At 51.2% G+C, this 19,392-nt stretch overlaps 3 protein-coding genes across 20 annotated transcripts in view; 2 read left to right on the forward strand and 1 right to left on the reverse strand.

Moving 5' to 3' along the window:
* SCMH1 (Scm polycomb group protein homolog 1) overlaps positions 1–2,099 on the forward strand; it is a 120,855-nt gene extending 118,756 nt beyond the window's left edge. For 12 of the 14 annotated variants that reach the window (XR_002776770.1, XM_023521973.1, XM_023521976.1 and 9 more), the window contains one exon: positions 951–2,099. Coding sequence is in view for 12 of the 14 variants with exons in the window: in XM_023521973.1 (XP_023377741.1) it covers positions 951–1,076 (126 nt within the window). In the remaining 2 variants the exon portion in view is untranslated. The remainder of the gene's footprint in view (positions 1–950) is intronic. The other 2 variants (XR_002776771.1, XM_023521977.1) reach the window with 1 other exon arrangement.
* Positions 2,100–4,690: 2,591 nt separating this feature from the next.
* On the forward strand, positions 4,691–8,526 carry SLFNL1 (schlafen like 1). Its single transcript, XM_023522013.1, has 4 exons — positions 4,691–5,152; positions 6,217–6,771; positions 7,064–7,207; positions 7,868–8,526. The coding sequence occupies exons 1-4, from the start codon at positions 4,766–4,768 to the stop codon at positions 7,988–7,990; spliced, it is 1,209 nt and encodes a 402-aa protein (XP_023377781.1). The 5' UTR covers positions 4,691–4,765; the 3' UTR covers positions 7,991–8,526.
* Positions 8,527–10,767: 2,241 nt separating this feature from the next.
* Positions 10,768–19,392, reverse strand: part of CTPS1 (CTP synthase 1) — a 28,611-nt gene continuing 19,986 nt past the window's right edge. For 2 of the 5 annotated variants that reach the window (XM_011377949.2, XM_011377947.2), the window contains exons 12-19: positions 19,199–19,261; positions 17,173–17,216; positions 15,801–15,897; positions 14,615–14,670; positions 14,417–14,513; positions 13,697–13,841; positions 13,038–13,124; positions 10,768–11,671 (exon numbers count right to left, since the gene is read on the reverse strand). In XM_011377949.2, the coding sequence (XP_011376251.1) occupies positions 13,040–13,124; positions 13,697–13,841; positions 14,417–14,513; positions 14,615–14,670; positions 15,801–15,897; positions 17,173–17,216; positions 19,199–19,261 (587 nt within the window). In that variant the 3' untranslated portion in view covers positions 10,768–11,671; positions 13,038–13,039. Of the gene's footprint in view, positions 11,672–13,032; positions 13,125–13,696; positions 13,842–14,416; positions 14,514–14,614; positions 14,671–15,800; positions 15,898–17,172; positions 17,217–19,198; positions 19,262–19,392 lie in introns of all 5 variants that reach the window. The other 3 variants (XM_023521988.1, XM_023521989.1, XM_011377948.2) reach the window with 3 other exon arrangements.

The following is a 19,392-nucleotide window of genomic DNA, read 5'->3' on the forward strand; positions in this document are numbered from 1 at the left end:
TACAGACTTAGAGACAGAATCCTGGGGCTAAAACAGCCCTCACTGGGCTCTGAGTCCAGCTCACTCCTTGAGTTTAGGATCTGATTCGGCCACATTCCCTCTGGGTATGTGCCCTGTGGGCTCAGTCTCAGGGACAGGCTCTCTTTTCCTAGGAGCACTTGTCTCCCATCTGCCTGCCTTGGCCTGAGAATCAGGGGCCTCAGCCCATTGAAGAGTCCCTTGCCAAGTGGCCCCCAACGTTCCACTCTCATCAGTCCCCCATCCTCTCCTAGCCCCTCTAACATCTCTTCAAGTGACCATTTGGCTCTGTGGCCAGGGACGACTCCTGATCCTCTTGCAGTGACCATACTCCTGTTTTGGGGCTCAAACCCATTTCCCCATAGCCCCTGCTGCTTGGTGCTATTCTGCCCTTTGGGTGCTCAGAATAGATCTGCTACCTTCCATTGGTCATTTAAATCTCTCATGCCGGGCGAGTTTGGAGGGTGCTCTTAGATCAGACCCAAAGGTCGTCTCAGAGCTGCTCAGGAAGTGCCTGCTTTGTGCCTAGCTCACACAGAGGGTCCCTGCCACTCAGGAAGGAAGAGGACTCACTGAGTAACAGTTGAGAGTCGTTATGAAAATAAGCTGAGAGAAGTGACAAGTTCACTGCCTGAGGAGGCTTCCTGGAAGAGATTGAGTTGAGCTGGATTTCAGAGGTTTGGGAGGGTGCGGAGACTGCCTCGGGCAGCAGAGAAGGGAAGTTGGTACAAATCAGTGGAGAGCTTAGTTAGTGGTGGTTTCAGCAGTAGATGTTTTGGGGAAGGGATGGTTGGAGACGGTGGGGAGAGCAGGCAGGCTTTAGAGTCACAGCGGGTTCACTGGACTAGCATTTCCTGGGTGGTCTTTAATCAAAACCTGGGGTGATCAGGCCCGCCAGGCCTCTGAGGGCTCCTCCTGCCACTCCCCCACAGGAGATTGACGGCAAGGCCCTGCTTCTGCTGCGCAGCGACGTGATGATGAAGTACATGGGCCTGAAGCTGGGGCCCGCACTCAAGCTCTCCTACCACATTGACCGGCTGAAGCAGGGCAAGTTCTGAACAGGGAGATGCAGCTGAGACAGCTGGAGGGTGGAGCAGATGGGGCCAGCATTCTTCTCCCAGGAGGGAGGACCATCAGCCCACTCCCAGGTGCCTCAGTGGGGTTCAGGGCCGCCACTACCCCCTCCTGCCATGATATGTCCTTCCATGAAGGACTGAGGAGGGGAGACCAGGGCTGGCGCTGCTCTTCCCCTCAGCCCTGCCTCTGCTTTGAGGTCCCATGTATTTATTTCCCAAGCCTGGCCAGCCTCTCATCAGGAGTTTAGACTGAACACCTTCTAAGCAATGGAGGAAGGGGCCAACCTGAAGACTCAGAAGATGGGGCCCTGAATTAATGCTCATGCCCAGTCCCCTCACCACCTGCAGGGCCTGACGTAGCACCCATTGCCCCACAGCTCCTGCCTTCTCTTCACAAGATCCCCAGGCTCCGAGCTCATGATGTAGACCTCTACCTTTTTTAAAAAAAAAAAAAAAAAGATCTTTTCTTATTGTTAATTTATTGTTTCTGGCACCCGGACAAGCCCTCCAGTTCCCACTCCTCTCCCTCCAGACTTGGAGTTTCAAGAGGAGAGAGACTACCCTGCCCTGGTCCCAGAGAAGCGTGGCCCTTTACAGAGGACATTACCCCAGGGCACTTTCTCTTTGGGATGGACAGACCCAGAAAGCCTTGACCACATTACTCCACATGGGAGGAGAGGGTCCTTGTTACCTTCCCCTCTCTTCCTCCACTGGGCCCTTTGCAGCTTCAGCCTCCTCTGCGAGAATGAGAGTCCTCTGCCCCGCACTGTCCTCATACAGTTCCTTGCTCTGGCCAGAACTGCTGTGGAAGAAGGTTGGGCCCAACGATTTTAGGCCAAGAAGGCCCTAAGGTGGGTGGGAGGCAAGGGTCTCCAGGCTGGAATCTGGCTGCACCTTCTTCACTGTCCACGTGCTTCCTTTGTAAGCAGGTCAGCAGCATAGCTGCCCCGCTGCCGTCTGGACTTATTTTATGTCGATTCGTTTATAAATAAAAAACAATATAGATGCCAGTGTCCTTTTAATCAATCAACAGCCAAATCACTGTGCCTCCCCTTCTCTTGGTACTAGTTTTTTCATATATAAAATGAGGAAACTTGGACAAGATGATCCCTAAGAGTTTTTCTAATCGCAGCAATCCATAAAGAATGGGCTATCTGCCAGATGCCCGCCGGGTCCCCAGCATTTTATAGCCGCTCAGGACTGAGTCCATTCTCTGCCCTCAAAGGGCTTCGCACTGGTACAGCTAAACACACGAGCCCAAGCAGGAAGAACAGTTAGGATCAGCAGCTCCAAGGATCCTCGAGGGCTGGGTTCATCCTTATCCTCATGGAATGAGGAGAGATGCGGGCTGGCCCAGCCAGGGGCCAGGTACTTAAAAGTCCAAGGCCACAAATCCTTGTTTCTCATGGGGTCGCAGAATAAGGTGTAGCGGGCAGCAGGGTAGTGCAGTATAACTTGATAGTAACTAACACTTTCATATCACTTACTGTGTGCCCCACAAACTGCTCTACATGAATTAGGATGATCCCATTTAATCACAACAAACCCATCTTACAGATGAGAAAAGTTCAGATCCCATAGCCAGAAAGTACCAAGGTAGGCATTCAAAGCCAAGTAATTTGACTCTGGGGCCAAGGCTGAGGTTCCAGCCAGTCCAGCTATTTGCTATGACACTTTATGTCAGCCTTTTCCTTCCTTTTGGTCCATCTGGCTCCGAGGGGTTTGGATGAAGCGATTTCTGAGGGCCCCGCCAGCTCTCACAAGTGACTACTTCTGATATCATGGTTAACTTAGATGCTTTTTCCACCTGGCCACCGCAAGGTTTATGATCTCCATGAAGCAGTTAGGGTCAGGGCTGCCAAACCAGAACAGGCCCTGGTTTCCCACAGACTCCTGGACTTTGGGTCTGGTAGGCTGCGCTGTTCATTCCGGATACTCTCAAAAAGGGCCTTGACCTATTTTTCTGGGCTCTTCTGGACAGCAGCCTCTGTCTCTGGCAGAGAAGGGCATGGCATCAGAGGGATCCCTGGAACCAACTGTATGCATTCTGATCCATCCTGGCAGTAGCTAGGCCCTGTCAGTGCTCAGCGGAGCCTGGGATTGGTGACTGAAAGGGGTGAGGTGGGTACTTGCTGCACCGAGGGACCTGCGTGGGCACTAGTGCCTAGAGAGACATTAGAGAGAGAAAGTACATCTTCAGCCTCGTGGTTCTGGGAGCTGCCCAGAAGAAGCCCAGGGACAAGCTGGTGTGTACCTGTTTACTGTGGAGTGGGGAATGGGGGAAGCATTCTCCTGATTGACTTCCCAACCCTGCCTGCTTGAGTGCTGAAGGCTGACCCAGGAGGCATTGTTGGCTCTCATGAGATCACAGAGGTAGTAGTTACACAGGCCCCGCCCACTTCCTACAGCCCTGGTTCTCACCGCCACTCCATGCCAAGCCCCTGAGTGCCCTTGGGAGCTGCTGGCCAGGGGTCAGGGTGCTGTGGAAGCTCAGGGCTGGCACCTCCCATATCCCCCAGGAACCATCAGGATATGAGGGTCATAGGCCTCCTTTTTCCTCCTATACCTGTTTGCCCTGAATGCCACCACCCCAGCCAAGGTGGCCCCCAGGCCCTGACTGCCTCAAGGATCCAATCTGAAAAGATGCAGGCTGATGGTACTTGCCGCACAGACTGGAGGCTGGGGCTGTGGGGGTAAGTGGAGGAGGGGCTGATGTGTGTCACACAGGGGTCCTGATTTTCTTGGCCCACCTCATTCATTCAGTTGACCAACACCAGGAGCGAGGCCCCTGGCCTGGTGGAAGGCGGGATGGGGGTATGTAGGGCCCTAGTTCTGCCCCTCGTTCTGCCCCTCCTCACTTCTCTCTGAACTAAAAACAGAAGACTAGATTAGGAGTTCTTAAGAAGGGTCCACAAACCTCCTTAAATTATATGCAAAGTCCATTTTTCTTTCATCAGTGTGCCCAAAGCATAAGAAACTCTGCTCTAAAACCCTTGAACCAGCCCTGCCTGTTTGAGAACCTCTGCTGGGCTCACACCAGGTTCAGACCAGGCAAGGAAAAGCAGCAGCAGGGCCACAGCCACCCCTCGGACTTCTGGGTTAAAGCTTCCTCCAAAGGACCTTGAAAATGCTTCTCTGGTGCCTGGAGGCAGCAGTAATCTCTGGTGGGCAGGCAGCAGTAAACTCTGCTGGCACCTAGGAGGCCCCAAGCCTATAGATCAGAGAGAGAAGACAGGACCCCTGGGCCAATGAAAGGATATGGGGGCCCCTCAGAGACCCGAGTCCCGGTGTCCTCTGCCCCTCTTTGGGCGTATTCCCTCAGTCTTCCCTTCCGTGGAATGGAGGGGCAGGCTCACATGCTCTGTTCTCTGGCTCAGCCCTGTCTGACTCTCCTCTTTCCTGTCCTAGGCCTGGGATGGGTGGCAGGCCTGTTCCTGCTTGCCCTCTGCCCGCCCTCTCTCTCTCTGGCCCTGCCCAGCCCCTGCCAATCTGTGAACCTCCCAGGAGTCTTGGCACCCCTTGAGTCCCCTGGGAGGCCCTGGGCTAAGCTGAGAGCCCAGGGCCCTGGGAAGCACAGCCAGCAGTAAGGAATCCTGGAAACCCTTCTGAGGGAGACCCCTCTAGAGACCCCCAGGAAGAGAGCAGCACAAACACAGGTGCAGGAGCCCCACATGGAGCCCCCAGGCAAGCAGCCCCTGCCAGAGCTCCCCGCAGAAGAGTCCATGCCTGAGGACTCAGGCCTTGAGGCGGCTCCTAGCACACATGTTCTCTACGTGGGCAACCTGAACCCCCAGTTCTCTGTGCCAGTGCTCACCTGCCTGCTGCGAGACACCCTGGAGCGGCTAGAGCTGCCAGTGGCACGGGAGCACGTCGAGGTCGTGAGGCGGCCACGCAAGGCCTATGCGCTGGTGCAAGTGGCCACCCACAAGGACACCCTAACCTCCCTTCCCTGGCGCCTGCAAACTGCCTTGGCAGAGCACCAGATCCTCAAGGAGCTGGTGGCCCGCGGGAAGGAGCTGGTGTTGGGTGAGGGCCGGGTGCCCACAAACCGCAGAGAGGTAAGTGAGGCTTCCCCAAGGCCACTAGGGCTCGCAGGCTCTGCACCCCAGGGGTAGAGCGGGGCTGAAAGGTTAACTTCAATGGGGGACGGGAGGGAATAGTCAGCTCACTGAGGCTGTGCAGGTCACTCCATGAGACCAATCACCTTGGTTTATCATGTTAGGGGTGGAAACTCCATAATGTTTAAATTGTCACAGAACTAAACAGCTCTGTGACGTACATTTTAAGACCTGCGAGCCTGATTTTATATTTGTGTGAGTTTTCTCACATTTCTGTCTTCTTTGAGAGCTACAGGACTAGTAGAAAAATGCCCCTCGTGGCCATGTCCCAGCCTACACTGAGCTCTCAGCCCTGGGAGCCGCTTCTAGAGCCTGGAAGGCAGCAGAGAACTCAGTAGGAGGGGAGTGATAATCTGAGTTACGCCTGGGGTCAGTGAGGAGGATAGTGGGACAGGGAGAGCCTGGAGGCAGGGGCACCCCAGACCAGGAAAATGGCCATGAGTTCATGACCAGAGCCCCCAAACAGAGCAGAAATCATGGAAGGGGACTCAGGAGGGCCCAAGGAAAGTTGAGATTCAGGACTGGCCAATGGTCGAGAAAGTGATCAAGGGTTTCAGGAAGATTAAGAAGGGGGTGGGGTCTCTGGGAGCCCCTCTCAGTTCAGAGACCTGAAGCTCTGTCACATGGCACCTCAGGACACTGAGGCATCTCCTGCAATGATGCAGTCCTGGGACTCACAGGCCTAACCACAGCCCAAGTGGAAAGAGATTGGCCCACAGGTGTCCCAGTGCCTGGCCTCGGGAAGTGGAGCTCTTACCTGTCGTGCATCCCACAGTCCAGAGGGCAGCCCAGGCAGAAAGGAGCAATGGCTGGTCTGAACTGCTGACCCTAGCGGGGTTTCCTGCACTGGCTGCAGGACCGAGTAGAATTAGACCCTTCTGTCTGGGAGAAGACATGGGGTTGCCTGAGTGCGCTGGGCCCCGGGGGGCAGAGGTGGAAGTTCTGGCAGCCCGTCTTTCTCAATGTCCTGGTCGGGATTCCTGACTTTTGCCCCACCCCAGCAGGAGGAGGACAGCGGCCCGAGTTCTGGCCAGAGCCCAGGCCCCAGCCCAGGCCCCAGCCCAGGCCCCAGCCCGGGCCCCAGCCCAGGCCCCAGCTCAGGCTGCGGCCTCCCACTGGCCAGACTCACCAACACACCACCTGCTTGGGCCCCAGGGCAGCCCAGCTACCAGCAGCGACCCAGTGGCACATGCTCGGACAGCGCCATCGCGTACCAGGAGATCCGGGGCCAGGAGCGGCTCTTCCAGGGTGCCTTCCTGGGCAGCGAGACACGTAACGTGGAGTTCAAGCGGGGTGGTGGCGAGTACCTGAGCCTGGCCTTCAAGCACCACGTGCGGCGCTACGTGTGTGCCTTTCTCAACAGCGAGGGCGGCAGCCTGTTTGTGGGCGTCGAGGACAGCGGCCTGGTGCAGGGCATCCACTGCAGCCACCGAGATGAGGACCGCGTGCGCCTGCTGGTGGACTCCATCCTGCAGAGCTTTAGGCCCCAGGTCTTCCCCAACGCCTACACACTCACCTTCATCCCCGTGGTCAGCACCTCCACCAACACGCCCCTCAAGGTGAGCTGCAGGACAGAAAGGCCTCCAGGGCTGTCGTGCTGTCCATCATGTATTCACTCTACATGTGATGGCCCACATCTACTCTGAGCAGTGCTGGGCGGGGGCGGGGGTGGGGTGTGTGTGTGAAGAGGCATCAAGGAAATGGGTGACTGGAGAAGATGCTGGAAACAGCCCTGCCCCAGCCTCACCAGGCTGCCCCCAGGAGCCAGTGAACTAGGAGCAAGTAAGGCAGGATTGAGGCTGGAAGCTGTCCAGTGCAGTGTCCACCAGAACTGCTGTTGCCCCTGCCCAGGTGATCCGCCTGAGCGTGCACACCCCCAAAGCCCAGGCTGAGCTACAGCTCTATGAGACAGACCAAGGGGAGGTGTTCCTGCGGCGTGACGGGAGCATCCAGGGCCCACTGGCCGTCCACGCCATCCAGGAGTGGTGCAGGCAGGTAAGTGCAGAGGCTGGGCAGGCAGGATAGGGGGCCAAGCTAGCCCTGGGCCACTTGACCACTCACTGAGCAGTCCTGGGCAAGCCCTCAGGTTTCCCCTGGTGCTCCACTGCCCCATGAAATAACCCCACTACCTCCTGTATTCCACTGCTGTGTGGCTGCAGGAGCCAGGAGAGTAGAATATTGAGAACTTTTAAGACAACCACACGGACTATATACTGCATCTTTGGAGAGGCCTTCAAGATGGGGGCCAGTGAGTGCTGGACACTGTCCCAAGGAAAAGCTTTTTCAAGAGGAGGTATCAGGTAGCAGAAAAGCAGAGGAGGGCAATGGGCTGACAGAGAGAGAGAGAGGGAAGGACGTGGTGGGAAGGATGCCTCTGAGCCTAACCCTGGTACTCGAGGAGGCTGCTCTGGGATGCGGGCCTGACCTGAGGGTCAGGTAGCTTCCCTTGAGATCCCAGGGCTGACTGGGTCAGGGGTGGCTGCATGGCCAGGGGACCTGGCTTCTCCACCTAAGAGTGCCAGTACAGTGTCCAGTGGCCTCGAGCAGCCCCCACCCCCACCCGGGCCTCGCCTTCCTCCATTAGTTCAAACCTCGGTAGAGGGTGCGGGTCTGAGATGATGTCAGCTTCGACATGTTTCTATGATGTCCCCTCAGAAGTGGACGGCAGAGCTGAGCAAGCTGGAGGAGAGGATAAAGGTGTTGACGGTGGAGAAGGAGCAGCTCCAGAAGCAGCTGCGGCAGCAGAGGCCTGTCTCCTGCACCTGCTGTGTCCTGTGATGGCCCCAGCGGGCAGTGAGGGCAGCAAGCGGAAGCTGGCGCTCTACCTGGGAGATGCAGGGATCTCCTATTTGAGCCAAAGTCCTCCCAATAAAACTCATCTGGCTGCTCAGAAGCAGATGGGAGCACCATGCTTCCTGACTCCTGCTGCGACACTGCACACACGGGCTGATCCCCACGTGGCTTCAATCCTGAGCAGCCCCCGGTCTGTGTAGCTAAGAAATTGCTCATAGCACCATCCGCAAGGGATCTCACCTTCAGAAAGAACTTGTAAAAAGTTGGCCGGAGTTATCCTAGGGCTGAGCTAAAGGGGAGACTGTCCCTCACCCTAAAACGCTCGTTTTGCCCAGGCTGAAGTCAATGACTCCAGTTGGCTAGACAGGGCCAGAAAGGAATATGTCATCTTGGGACAGCCGCTCGGCAGATGGCAAGGCACATCCGGTAACTGTGGGTACACAGCGAACGGGCTACCTTGCAGCCGCCACCCCTGGCTTGTTGGAACTTGTGATTGTCACAGCTCTTCAATAAATTACATGGACCAGGGACAGGAATAGTTATTTCTAGGACATTTGGCCAGCCAGCTGATGCAGCTGGGTCAAGTCCCATACCCGGCGCCCCTCTGTCCGAGCCGAGCCAGCCCTGGGCTCCTACCACACAGAGCTGATGGGGAAGGAACCCAGATCGTCGGGTCTCAGCTCTGCCTTAAAGGCTAGGTACCGCGGGGCAAAGTGCTACACCTCTCTGCTTCTGTCTCTTCATCTGCAAGACAGTGGCAATGCACTTTGTCATCATTAGGCTGGTACCGTGTCGCTCCAGCACACATCAGCACCTGCACAGAAAGGGTCTGACTTCTATTCCAAGCACCCTCCAGCCTTTGGAGAGGAGCCCTGCTCAGCCATCTCCCCTACTACCTCCACCAGCAGAGCCAAAGACTCTATAAAGCCAGTGTCTGATCAGGACAAGCCTGGCTCAAAGCCCTTCCTGAGCTCCCCATTTTATCAAGAGCAAAGCCCAAACTGTGGTCTACACAATACTCCATGACCTGATGCATCTGCCCTCAACTCCTCTTGCCCCTTGCTCATACATTCCAGCTACACTGACCAACTTGTTTCGTGAGCACACGTGCCTCAGGGCCTTTGCACTGGCTGCTTTCCCCGCCTGAAATGTTCCTCCCCCACATAGCTGCTTAACTCCTGTTTCCTTTCCACCTTCAAGTGGACAGGAAAAGAAATTTTCTACTCACCCTATTTAAAATTATAACCCCCTCCCCAGCACTGCCATTACCCCCTCTCCTGCTTGCATGCTAGATGCTAGCCCAAGCATCATAATCCTCAGAAATGCTCTTATTGGGAAATAGCTGGTTCTACAAAGGCAGCATGAAGCCATGTGTGGTTGAGCTGCTCCAGACTGCTATGAATCTGCCCCGATCACCTAGGTTGATGTGAAGGACACTAGAGTAACTTTGCCAGGTTTTCTCCCCAAGAAGCCTCTGGGTACTGGTCAGTGGTACCAGGTATGGAAGGCCACCCTCTTGTACAATCTCAACTTCAGCTCTCATTCCCCATACAGTCTCATCTGCCACGGCCAGGGTGGCAGGGTGGGTCAGGCTTTGCAAGCCCTGGAAAGGCATTTGGGGTTCCTTTTCTGGAAAAGTTATGTAAGTAGCCAGCACGTTAACTGGTCAGTTGAAGCACCCCTAAAAGCAGAGGCAGGAACATCTAACCACTGTGAGGCTTTTGCAAACCACCCCACACCCAACCAAGTCCTCAGTTACAGGGAGCAGTGCTGTCACCAAGGGGAATGTCAGAGTCCTCAGTTTGGAGAATGGGTTGTAAAATATAATTGAAAACTGTGTGATGGGACCACTATGTAGGAAAGGAGGTTAGAATCCACCCAATCAGCCACAAAGTACCAAGATGGATATGAAGACCTCTGTAAGTAAATTTTATTTTGGTCCATAAGAAACAGCCAGACAAAGGCAGCCGGGTTGCTCTTGGTCAGGAGGCAGGAACACCAGCAGCCTTGGACTAAGTAGTGAGTGGAAGGATAAAAGGGTGCCCACTTCTTTTCTAGATCTGATGGAGGCGCCGGGCCAAATGGTGAGAAGAAAACATTTGCTCCCCGACTCCTAATTTCTCAAACATCACTGAGTAAAGGTGGTTGACCACTGACAAGCAACCTCGCCTGAGCCCTGAGCCTCTGCCTCAGACTTTGCAGAGGAGACAGCTCATGAGGTGTGCTCAGCAGCCAGAGGGTGGGTGGGTGGGTGGGTAAGTAGGTGCCAATGTCAGCAACACGCCATAAGGAGCATGCTGCAGATTCAGTATCGCTAAGTTCACTTTAAAGGAAAAACCACTCAGAACCATGACCTGGACTCGGGAGGCCGGGGGAGCAGAGAACCTACAGGGGACAAAGAGGTCCCTGGCCACGTGTGTGAGGGGCCAGGTCCCTGCCCGACAGAGGGAAGGCCCTCCTGCATAAATAACACGTCTACTCACCACTTCCTCAAGATCAAACAGTGTAATTGGCACCCGTGTTTCTTTGAATCTCTATCTTTATATGCTAAGAATCTAAATTTGAAGCCTTGGGGGGAATTCTGGTTCCTATTAAAAAGGCTCCTCTCAGTTTTTAAACTATCAGATTATCCACTTAAGGCTGCTCACCTGGAGGAGAGCCTGGGACTGACAGTTCAGGTGACTGCACACAGGCCTGTCGGGCACCATGCTTAGACATTTTGCATCCGGCCATGACAAAAAGAGCTTTACAGACAAAGCAGGTCTCTTGTTCTGTATTATTTATTTCTTAAGTTAGAGTATACACGAAGTCCAAGCAGAATATAATGGGCACACAGCTGTGCCTATCACATCACGTAAAGAAAATAGACTTTCATTTTGCATTTCAACTGCAGTAACATCTTGGAAGGAAAAGTCCCCTCGAGCAAAGCTGTCTGCATGTGAGAGGGTTTCAGAGGCAGTCTCCCCAAAAGATTCTCTGTTCTTTTTTAAGTGACCCCTTGATGCAAGGAGTGTTTCCCAGCCCCAGGAGAGAAGCTCGGCCAGAGGACAGGGATTGTAAAATCATACTTCAGAGAGACAAAGACTTCTTGCTGTTTCATGTGACACCAAATTGACCATCCCTCTGAACAACGAGTCCCGGCCACCCCACGGTGTGGGGCAGTGCTGAGGCTTTGTTTCTAGTTTCACTGCTCTTGGCAGCAAGCAGTGCCCTCAGGTTACCAGCACCGAGTGTTGTAAGCATTAGCTAAAATTACCCCTCCATGCTCAGTAAGTACACATGGCACACTCTTTATATGGTCTAGGCCTCCCTGGGGAAGCAACAGGCTACACTCTCGAATCCACACTGACTCGAGGTGGATGGAGAAATGAGGTGACTGACGGGCACTCCACTAGACCCGTCTATCACCTGCTCCTGCCCAGATGTCCTGTTTCTTGTCTGAGGCTGGGGGACTGAAAAAGAGAGTGTCAACACCAGGCAGCACACCACATAGGAGCCGATACACATGATGGGACATGCAAGTTACACAGTCTTCCAAATACCTTTCCCCCCATAATAAAATAGTCTTAATAAAAACATAATTTAAAGGAAGTGTCAAAAAAGCCGAGTGTAAAATCAAAGCTGTAAACTCTCAAAGTCTGAAGGCTCTCTTGAAGAATCACCCTGCTTAAAAAAAAAAATTAGCAATTATACGATATATGGATGTTAAAGTAGAAAAGTTAGAATTTACAGTCAGCAGCTATGGTAAGCTATACCCATTTCTCATTGAAGACCAGTGGTAGGCGCCTAATATGAATAATTCTAAGCTAAATTTATAATTTCTATAGAATCACACATTTCCAAGCTCTTACATGAACCTCTACCTCCGCCCTAAGACAAGCGTTTTTTTCACAGCACCCAGCCTCTTAACAGGGACACTGACAGCAAACTCTCCCCTTAGTGAGGCAGTTAGAAATTCCACCTCACCGACCAAATTCCTACCCCTTTAAAGCTGCCTTTTTACTGGAAGCAGTTTCTTAGACTATCAAACAGCCTCTAGCACACTATCTTGAGAAGAAGATCAATGAGTCCATCGGAGCCACATGCTCATCTGGCAGAGAGTAAGCAGCCATTGCTGTCCTCCCGATACAAACCTACTTCCCCTGCCTGCCCGCCCCACTGAGGTTATCACAGGCCAGCTGGCTAATCAAACAAGGCAAAAGCAGAAGAGTCGTCTGACCAGTGGACCAGACCTGCACAGTGCAGAGGCCCACTGGTGGGGAATGCAAGGCGTGCAGGAGTCAGGGAGGCTACCTGCCCGGCCCCTGGGCAGGAGCTCATCTTACTTGTGCTGGGACCCATACACAGATATGGGACCACACCACATTCCTGGTTCTCCTTTCGGACCCCCCAGATGCCTGATACCCCTAACCCCCTTCTGATACCCTCACCAGCAGACTATGTATTTTTGCGGACATAGTTCACTCACTTATCTTAACAGGACTTTATACAATTCATGGCAGTGGCCACAGCTATTACACTTTATACACTTAACAAATCCTGTCACTATGAAGACAAACATTCAAAGTTTGTTCAATTATGATTTGGATTTTAAGGGATTTCCAGAATAAGCTGCAATCAACATAAAAGTGTTGAGTTTTAAAGCGCTTCCTGATAAAATCTTAAAATCCTGCAAAAATTACGTATACCATATTGTCACACCTGTCACTTCCTCCAAGACCTCTGAGTTTATGGATACATGAAATAACGAGGGGCTAAGAATCCGCTTCCCCCAGATATGGTCACATCAGCACCCGAATCAGTTAGGAAACAACTGCCCAGGGACTGATGTCCCCCACTGGAGTCGCAAAGCAGGGTGGGTAACTGCACTGTACTTGGAGGGGTCTCACCCGTTGGATGCCCATGCTGACCTTACCACTTTTATTCTCTGACAGATAACAACTGTCAACACTAAACTCATGGTAGTCTTACAATTCTAGTGTTATCACCATTTAAAAACTAAACAAAAGCTTAAAAATATCACATACGTTACCATCAGTCATGATTTATTGATGGAAACTTCAATTCAGTGATTTCAGAGTCAGGGGAGCTGCTTCCGCTTCGGTCACTGTAGGTGTCCCTGTAGAATTCACACAGTCTATTCATCATCTCCCACCAAAAACTCGCTTTACTGTCCTGCTTTTGGAGCTACTGTTTCCACGGGGACTTGTCTGCACACGCAGAAATCAGACTCTCTACTACATTGTACATTTAGCACAAAGCTGTAATTTCTTCTCCTAGTTACAAAAGATACACATTCAATTTCTGCTTCAGTCATGATACCCAATCCACCAACTCAGAGTAGTTAACTGGTTTCAGACAAAGGTGTGCCAGGGCATGAGACCACCCAGGCTGTGGCGGACACCTTGGGAAAAACCACAGTTCCCTTAGGACCACAGGGTCCTACTTACAAGTGTGATCCTGGAACCCAGATGCTACAGAGAGGGGGACCTGACCACCATGCCGGGGGAAGGTCATGGGCAGCACAGAAGGAACCTGAGAAAACCCTGGGCAAGGAGAGGTCACTTGCATGTCAGTGTGAAGGCGCCTAGCTGGGCCCCAGCTCCTACAGCTCTGCTCATCACTAAAGGGGTGATGGCTTGCTGTGATGAACCAGTGACCACCTGAAGGACGAGAGAAGCAGGACCCCACCTGGGCGAGAGCCTGCAGCCTTTCTGGAGGTAATGCGGGAGCCTCCCCACGGATGCTAGGAGGAGGCCAAAGTAGGGTGGGGAAGGCTTGATAGGTCTGGACAAGAACTCGGGGTGGTACTGAACTCCAACAAAAAAGGGATGATCTGAAACAGAAATGCAAAGAAACGACTTCATTACTTATGTACACGTAAAACATAAAAAAGGAGAAAAAAATCTTGTTAAATGTTTCGCATTTCCACAGACCCTAAAATTACTTGAAAACAGCTTCTTAATTGGAACCTGGGTAAAGGTGACCACAGGGCATGGGAGATCTGATGCTCTCTCCCTATCACGCTGCCACCCGCCGGGCTGAAGGGACCCTCTCTCCTGGTTCCTGTCCCCGGCTCCTTGAACTTCCAAGGGATTGAGTCATGCAGGTCACATTAGATCAGAAGCGGGGCTTAAGTACCAAGTCCAAGCTCTCATTCTGGAGAACAGGGAACTGAAGCCAGAGGTGAAACAGCTGCCTACGGAAGGCTACGGCACAAAGCTCGTCCCTGTGGACCCCTGGTGTCCCAGGGCTCCAGACACCTCATTTACCAAGACCTCTCCCCTTGTAAGACAGTGCTGCTTCCTAAGTCTGTTAGGACGAGGGCGACAACTAATATTTTTATATTTTCCCACATGCCAAGAAAACCTTACTAAGTCTTCCGTTAAATACAATTGCCCAAGGAATCACCTTCTAACTCCACAATTTCCATTCTCTCTCCTCCAACATCTTGGCCAACAAACTTCAAGCCTTGCTCTTCCAAACACTTTTTCAAGACTGGATTCACCTGTTGAAGCACGAAGAATAATTTTGCTGGCCTCTAGACTTACTGGGTTTCCAAAGTAACAGAAAGAGACAATTTTTAAATGTCAAAGCTCAATTCCTCACCTCAAATCTGTGGCGGTGCCTCTCTTCCAAGTAATCTGGATCTCCATAGAGTTTCCCTGGCAAAAAAATAAAAAGCATGCTGATGTAGAGAATTCTGCATGCGCACGCTCTCTCACACTCGCTTTCTCTCTCTCTCTCACACACACACACACACACACAAAACCTATTTACAACTGTTTCTTGCTTCCCACTTTACTTTCTATCATCTGCACAGCCAGGCCTTTTGAAGGTTATTTCTAGGATTCTCTTGCCAACGACAGCCACCTGCTCATTGTAGTACCATTCAGAATAATTCTTAGGTTTTGGCGGTTTGACCACACCAAGAAAAACTGTAATAGAAACAGACTTTCATCACCACCCTCCAACACATGATTTCTGAGGTACGAAGCACTTTTCTGCTGGAAACTGCCTTGAAAAACAAATCAGGATGCACCAAAAGTCCGATGCCCTGTTTTAAGAGCTACAGAGATGACCCTCAGGGCCAGCGCTGTGGCGGTGTCACAGCTGTCAGAGCTCCTGAGTAGCTGGTGGCGGCCTTTGAACAAGTGAGCAGGCTGCTTTACGGACTCACTTGTGGCTGCCAGATGAGATTCCCAAGTGCGCAGGACATTAGAGATGGAAGGACTGAAGGATCACCTCAAGTGACTCAAACTATGCTGCTACCAAACCCCTAGACAGACAAAAGGGTGCCCGTGCTGATGTAGACAGAATTTTCCCAGTGGGCAAGAAAATAAAACCTAATAAACTTTCTTAAATATTTTCCTCCTCAAATTTTCCTTAAAACTTTAGCACCTCTTGGTATTTTTTGAATCAAATATATTTAGGACAATTTTAAATATAAATTGACAATGTTGGCAATTTCTGTCCCCCCAAAAATGGCAACTTCATACGGTTCAATCTAATAGCATAGGAAAGAAACAGATTACAATAGATTTCACCTAACTGCCTCATTCTGGTGAGTCATCCACACCCAAGGTCCCCCAGTCCCTGCCTGCACGACCTGTGACCTTTCTAAGACCCACACTGCCATATTACAGTGCATCCTAAAAGAGCATGAATAGGAAAGTAAAAAAAAGAATTTCAAAAGCAAGAACAGAACCCAAAATGCCAGAGCCCAGCACCACCCCAAGACACGCATCCTGGAGGTGCTGAGCCAAAGGCTGGGCCAGGGGGAGGCAGCTCTTACTCATGACGGAGTTCTTGGTCTGGAACAGCGTTCTCCTCTTGCCCAGCCTCATGGTCCCGCCCATCTGCCCAGGATTGTGTTCTGGCATGTCTATGACCTGGAGATGTACAAAACACAGACATGCACTACAAACTCTGCTTCCGTTAGAGACAGCCAGCCAGCACTGAATGAAATAAACCTGTGAAGAGGCTCTAATCCCCAGGCTTGCTTTGTAAGAGATGTTTGTCACAGGGGAAAATACCTCTCGATAATCACTTTTAAACTTTCAGTGGGTAGGGGATGAATCCTTTAGCTCATGAGCTACAGGACCAGACACAGCTGTTCCTTCCCTTGGTGGCTGTTCCTGCCCCCAGCGCTGTGGATCGTAAGTGCTGCTGGGCTATGGCATGTTCGCACAAGGGCTGACACAGCTGCTGAAGGACCCCAGACAGGATATGTTATACCATGTCTCCCCCGCTAGCCTGCTGACCTGCTCAGAGGGGAGGGATGCTCATCTGGGGTCTGACAGTCCCAGCGGGGGCTTAGTAAACATCTATCTACAGTACGGAGAAGCTGAGGCACCTCGGCCCGGAGTCCAGCCCACCACTCAGTCCTGTGCTCCTCTGAGCGCTGTCTGGCCTTGAGGACCTTTTCTATGCCCCGCCCTCTCCCCACCCCACTACAATTCAAAACCTTTGCTCTCTTCCTCCTAAGGTCTGAGTATGAGCAAAGTTCAATTTCAAGTCGACAAACATGTACTGATGCTACTGAAGTGCCCGAGATCAAGAGCTTTGTCCATTCTGTTCGTCACAGCTTCCTCAGTGTCAAGAACAGGCCTGCCATCCCTGGGTTGGGGATTCAAAGGCAAATAAAGGCACTGTGCCAACCACATTCCTGTGATAGGAGATATAACGAGGTATGCCAGCCTCACAAAGCTTTCGTTACTATTAGATACATCAGGACTATATTCCAGCAGTTCTTTAATAATATGTCCCTCTCCCAGAGTTGTTGGGGATTAAATGGATCAATATATATAAAGCAGTGAGAACAGTGCTTGGCATATAATAACTGCCTCTAAGTGTTTCATATCCGTATTATTATAAGGTGCTCCTGGGAGGTAAGGGGTGTGGGGATGGAGAATTATTTTAATCAGGATCATCTACTTGGTACCTGTCCTTAAAACTTTCTTCGGCAAACTAGGAAGAGTGGTGAGAAATTATGCAACAAAAAACAAGTTCTTCCTATGAGGTAGGTCTGAATGTGCAGGACCTCAGGGTTCTTTGGGATGAACCCAAGTGGTCTCATTTGCTGTCTCTAACCATTATCAACCACGTTCATAAACATCCCTTCCACACCCTTCTATGCCCTGGTGAGATTCAAACACTGGACTCACCACAGGATGACTGGTATTGGGGTCAAACTCTGTAGAATTGGCATCTGAGGAATCAAAATACTTATGTTAAGAAAATAATTACGAACAAAACTGATTATTTAAAAGTTTAATTCCTAAGCTCTAAATCATAATTTCTTTCCTCAGTTTAAAGTCATTCAGGGTTTAGAACAAAAATTAGGGATAACATTAAAAAAAAAATCACACACACATGCAGATGAATTTTTTGCATTAAATCTTAAACTCGCTGGATGGAGGTCAAGCTGTATAAAATGGGAACATATTCTAATAATCTTTAGTCAGATAATGAATCCTTATGACAGTTCTCATACTGTCTCAATTTTTTACACTTTTCATTTAAGACTGTCACCCTCCAAGATGGGTGAGTACTATTTCTTTTTACCCTCAGCATCTTATACATTGCCCTACTCGACTTTCCTCACTCACTAGCTAAATCAGAAATTAGTTGATTGCAAAACCCAAATAACCTTTCTATCCTTCACTGAATTTGCCACCTAACCATAAGCAAAACCACTAAAAATTAAAAGGAAAAGCACTAAGCTCCTGGTACTGAGTGTCTGGTTCTATGTGAATATGCTAGGTATTGTTCCCCTGCTGGGCCTTAAACCCAGGCCAGGTCTCAACTGAAGGAAAGCTCATCACCAGGTCACTCACCATCTGGGAGGCCGAGTGGGTGGCAGGTGACGGCTGTGGAAGGGTCCAGGGTGCCCAGAGGGCTAGCTCTAGGCGGTGGATGGTAAGACAGTACCTGCCAGTTCAGAGGCCAGAACTAACGGGCACACTGCCTACAAAACTTAGCCGACCTCCCTAGTGTGAAGCAGCCTCTCAGAAAAAATGTGAACTGAGCCCAGCCTGTTAATAGCAAGCTGGCCACAGAAGAACCACTTGTACTTTGTAAAGCCAGACCACTTGTACATTCCTTTAGGTTGCTTTGTTTATTTTTCTTAGAGCTCGCAGGTCTTTCTGAAAACTTGGTATTTGTTGGCTGGACTAGAGAGAATAAAGGGGCTGGGACAGACTCTCCCAAGGGTGGCCCCAGTGAACCACACTGCCAGTATTCACACCTCATGGTTGTTCCCTCCTACCTGTCCCCCCGCCCCATCTCACCCACCACCCTTCCCCTCCCCGCCCCGCCCCCGACCACTGACTTTGGACGTGGCTGTGGGACATTAGCAAGTTTAATAGGTGCTTGCACTACTTGGAAGCCAGTCGGTCTCCATGCTGTGAGGAAGCTCGGTTTGAATTAGTGACTGATGAGTTGCCATGTGAAAAGACCTTTGTGATGTCCTTGCTGGGCAGAGCTGAATGCAGGGAGGGTGATCTCAGACACACCCCATGAAACAGAATACCAGTCAACCCACAGAATACTGAGAAAGAATAAACCATCACTGCTGGAAGCCACCACCGAGTTTTGGAGTAGTCTGGACACAGTGATACAATTGGCTGGGCACAGAGCCGACGTTATTTCCTATTTGCCAGGCCCTGTGCTGCGACCTACCTACATGCAATATTCATTTAATACTTACAACCATGTGAACTGGGTATCATTATTATCCCATTTTACAGAAGAAACAGAGGCCCAGAAAGCCTGAATAATTTGCCTAAAATCTCCTACGAAAAATGCTAACGTCCAAATTTGAGCCCAGCTCTGACCGGCTCCACAGCCTGAGTTCATAATAACTGCACAGCCTCACAGAGTTTTCTTACTGGACAAAAGCTGAGCGACAGTGACGATGGCAACTGAAGTGTGAGAATCTCCAGAGCAGGAAACGCAAGGGAAGAGCCGAGGCTGCTTGCTCAGTGGCATTCTCTCCTTCCCGGGGTTCACTTGGAGGAGCCCTGCTTTCCCTCAATAAACGCAGCAATTCCCTGCTACCGCGCCCCACGAGGTACTGGGAGACCAGGCCCGTCCTTCTCCATGGCTCCCAATCGCCCAGCAGGCACCAGGCTTCACATCTTCTAGGAATATTTAAGCAAGAACTTAACAAGTTTTTAAGTAGACAATTACCTTGCCATCCCAGTACATTTCTTGAAAATTCAACCACTGCCAACTGCATTCCTAAACACACACCTTGAGGATGGGAGAGAAAATCAAATGAAGTTCCAGTGAAAAGGCAGCATTCCTACATTTCCCACCAGCCTGCCACAGACTGCGTCCTGTTTGTTCACAGCATTCCAATCCAGACTCTCATAACTTCCTGC

This window comes from Pteropus vampyrus, unplaced genomic scaffold (assembly GCF_000151845.1).
Source record: "Pteropus vampyrus isolate Shadow unplaced genomic scaffold, Pvam_2.0 Scaffold326, whole genome shotgun sequence".
Classification (NCBI taxonomy): Eukaryota; Metazoa; Chordata; class Mammalia; order Chiroptera; family Pteropodidae; genus Pteropus; species Pteropus vampyrus.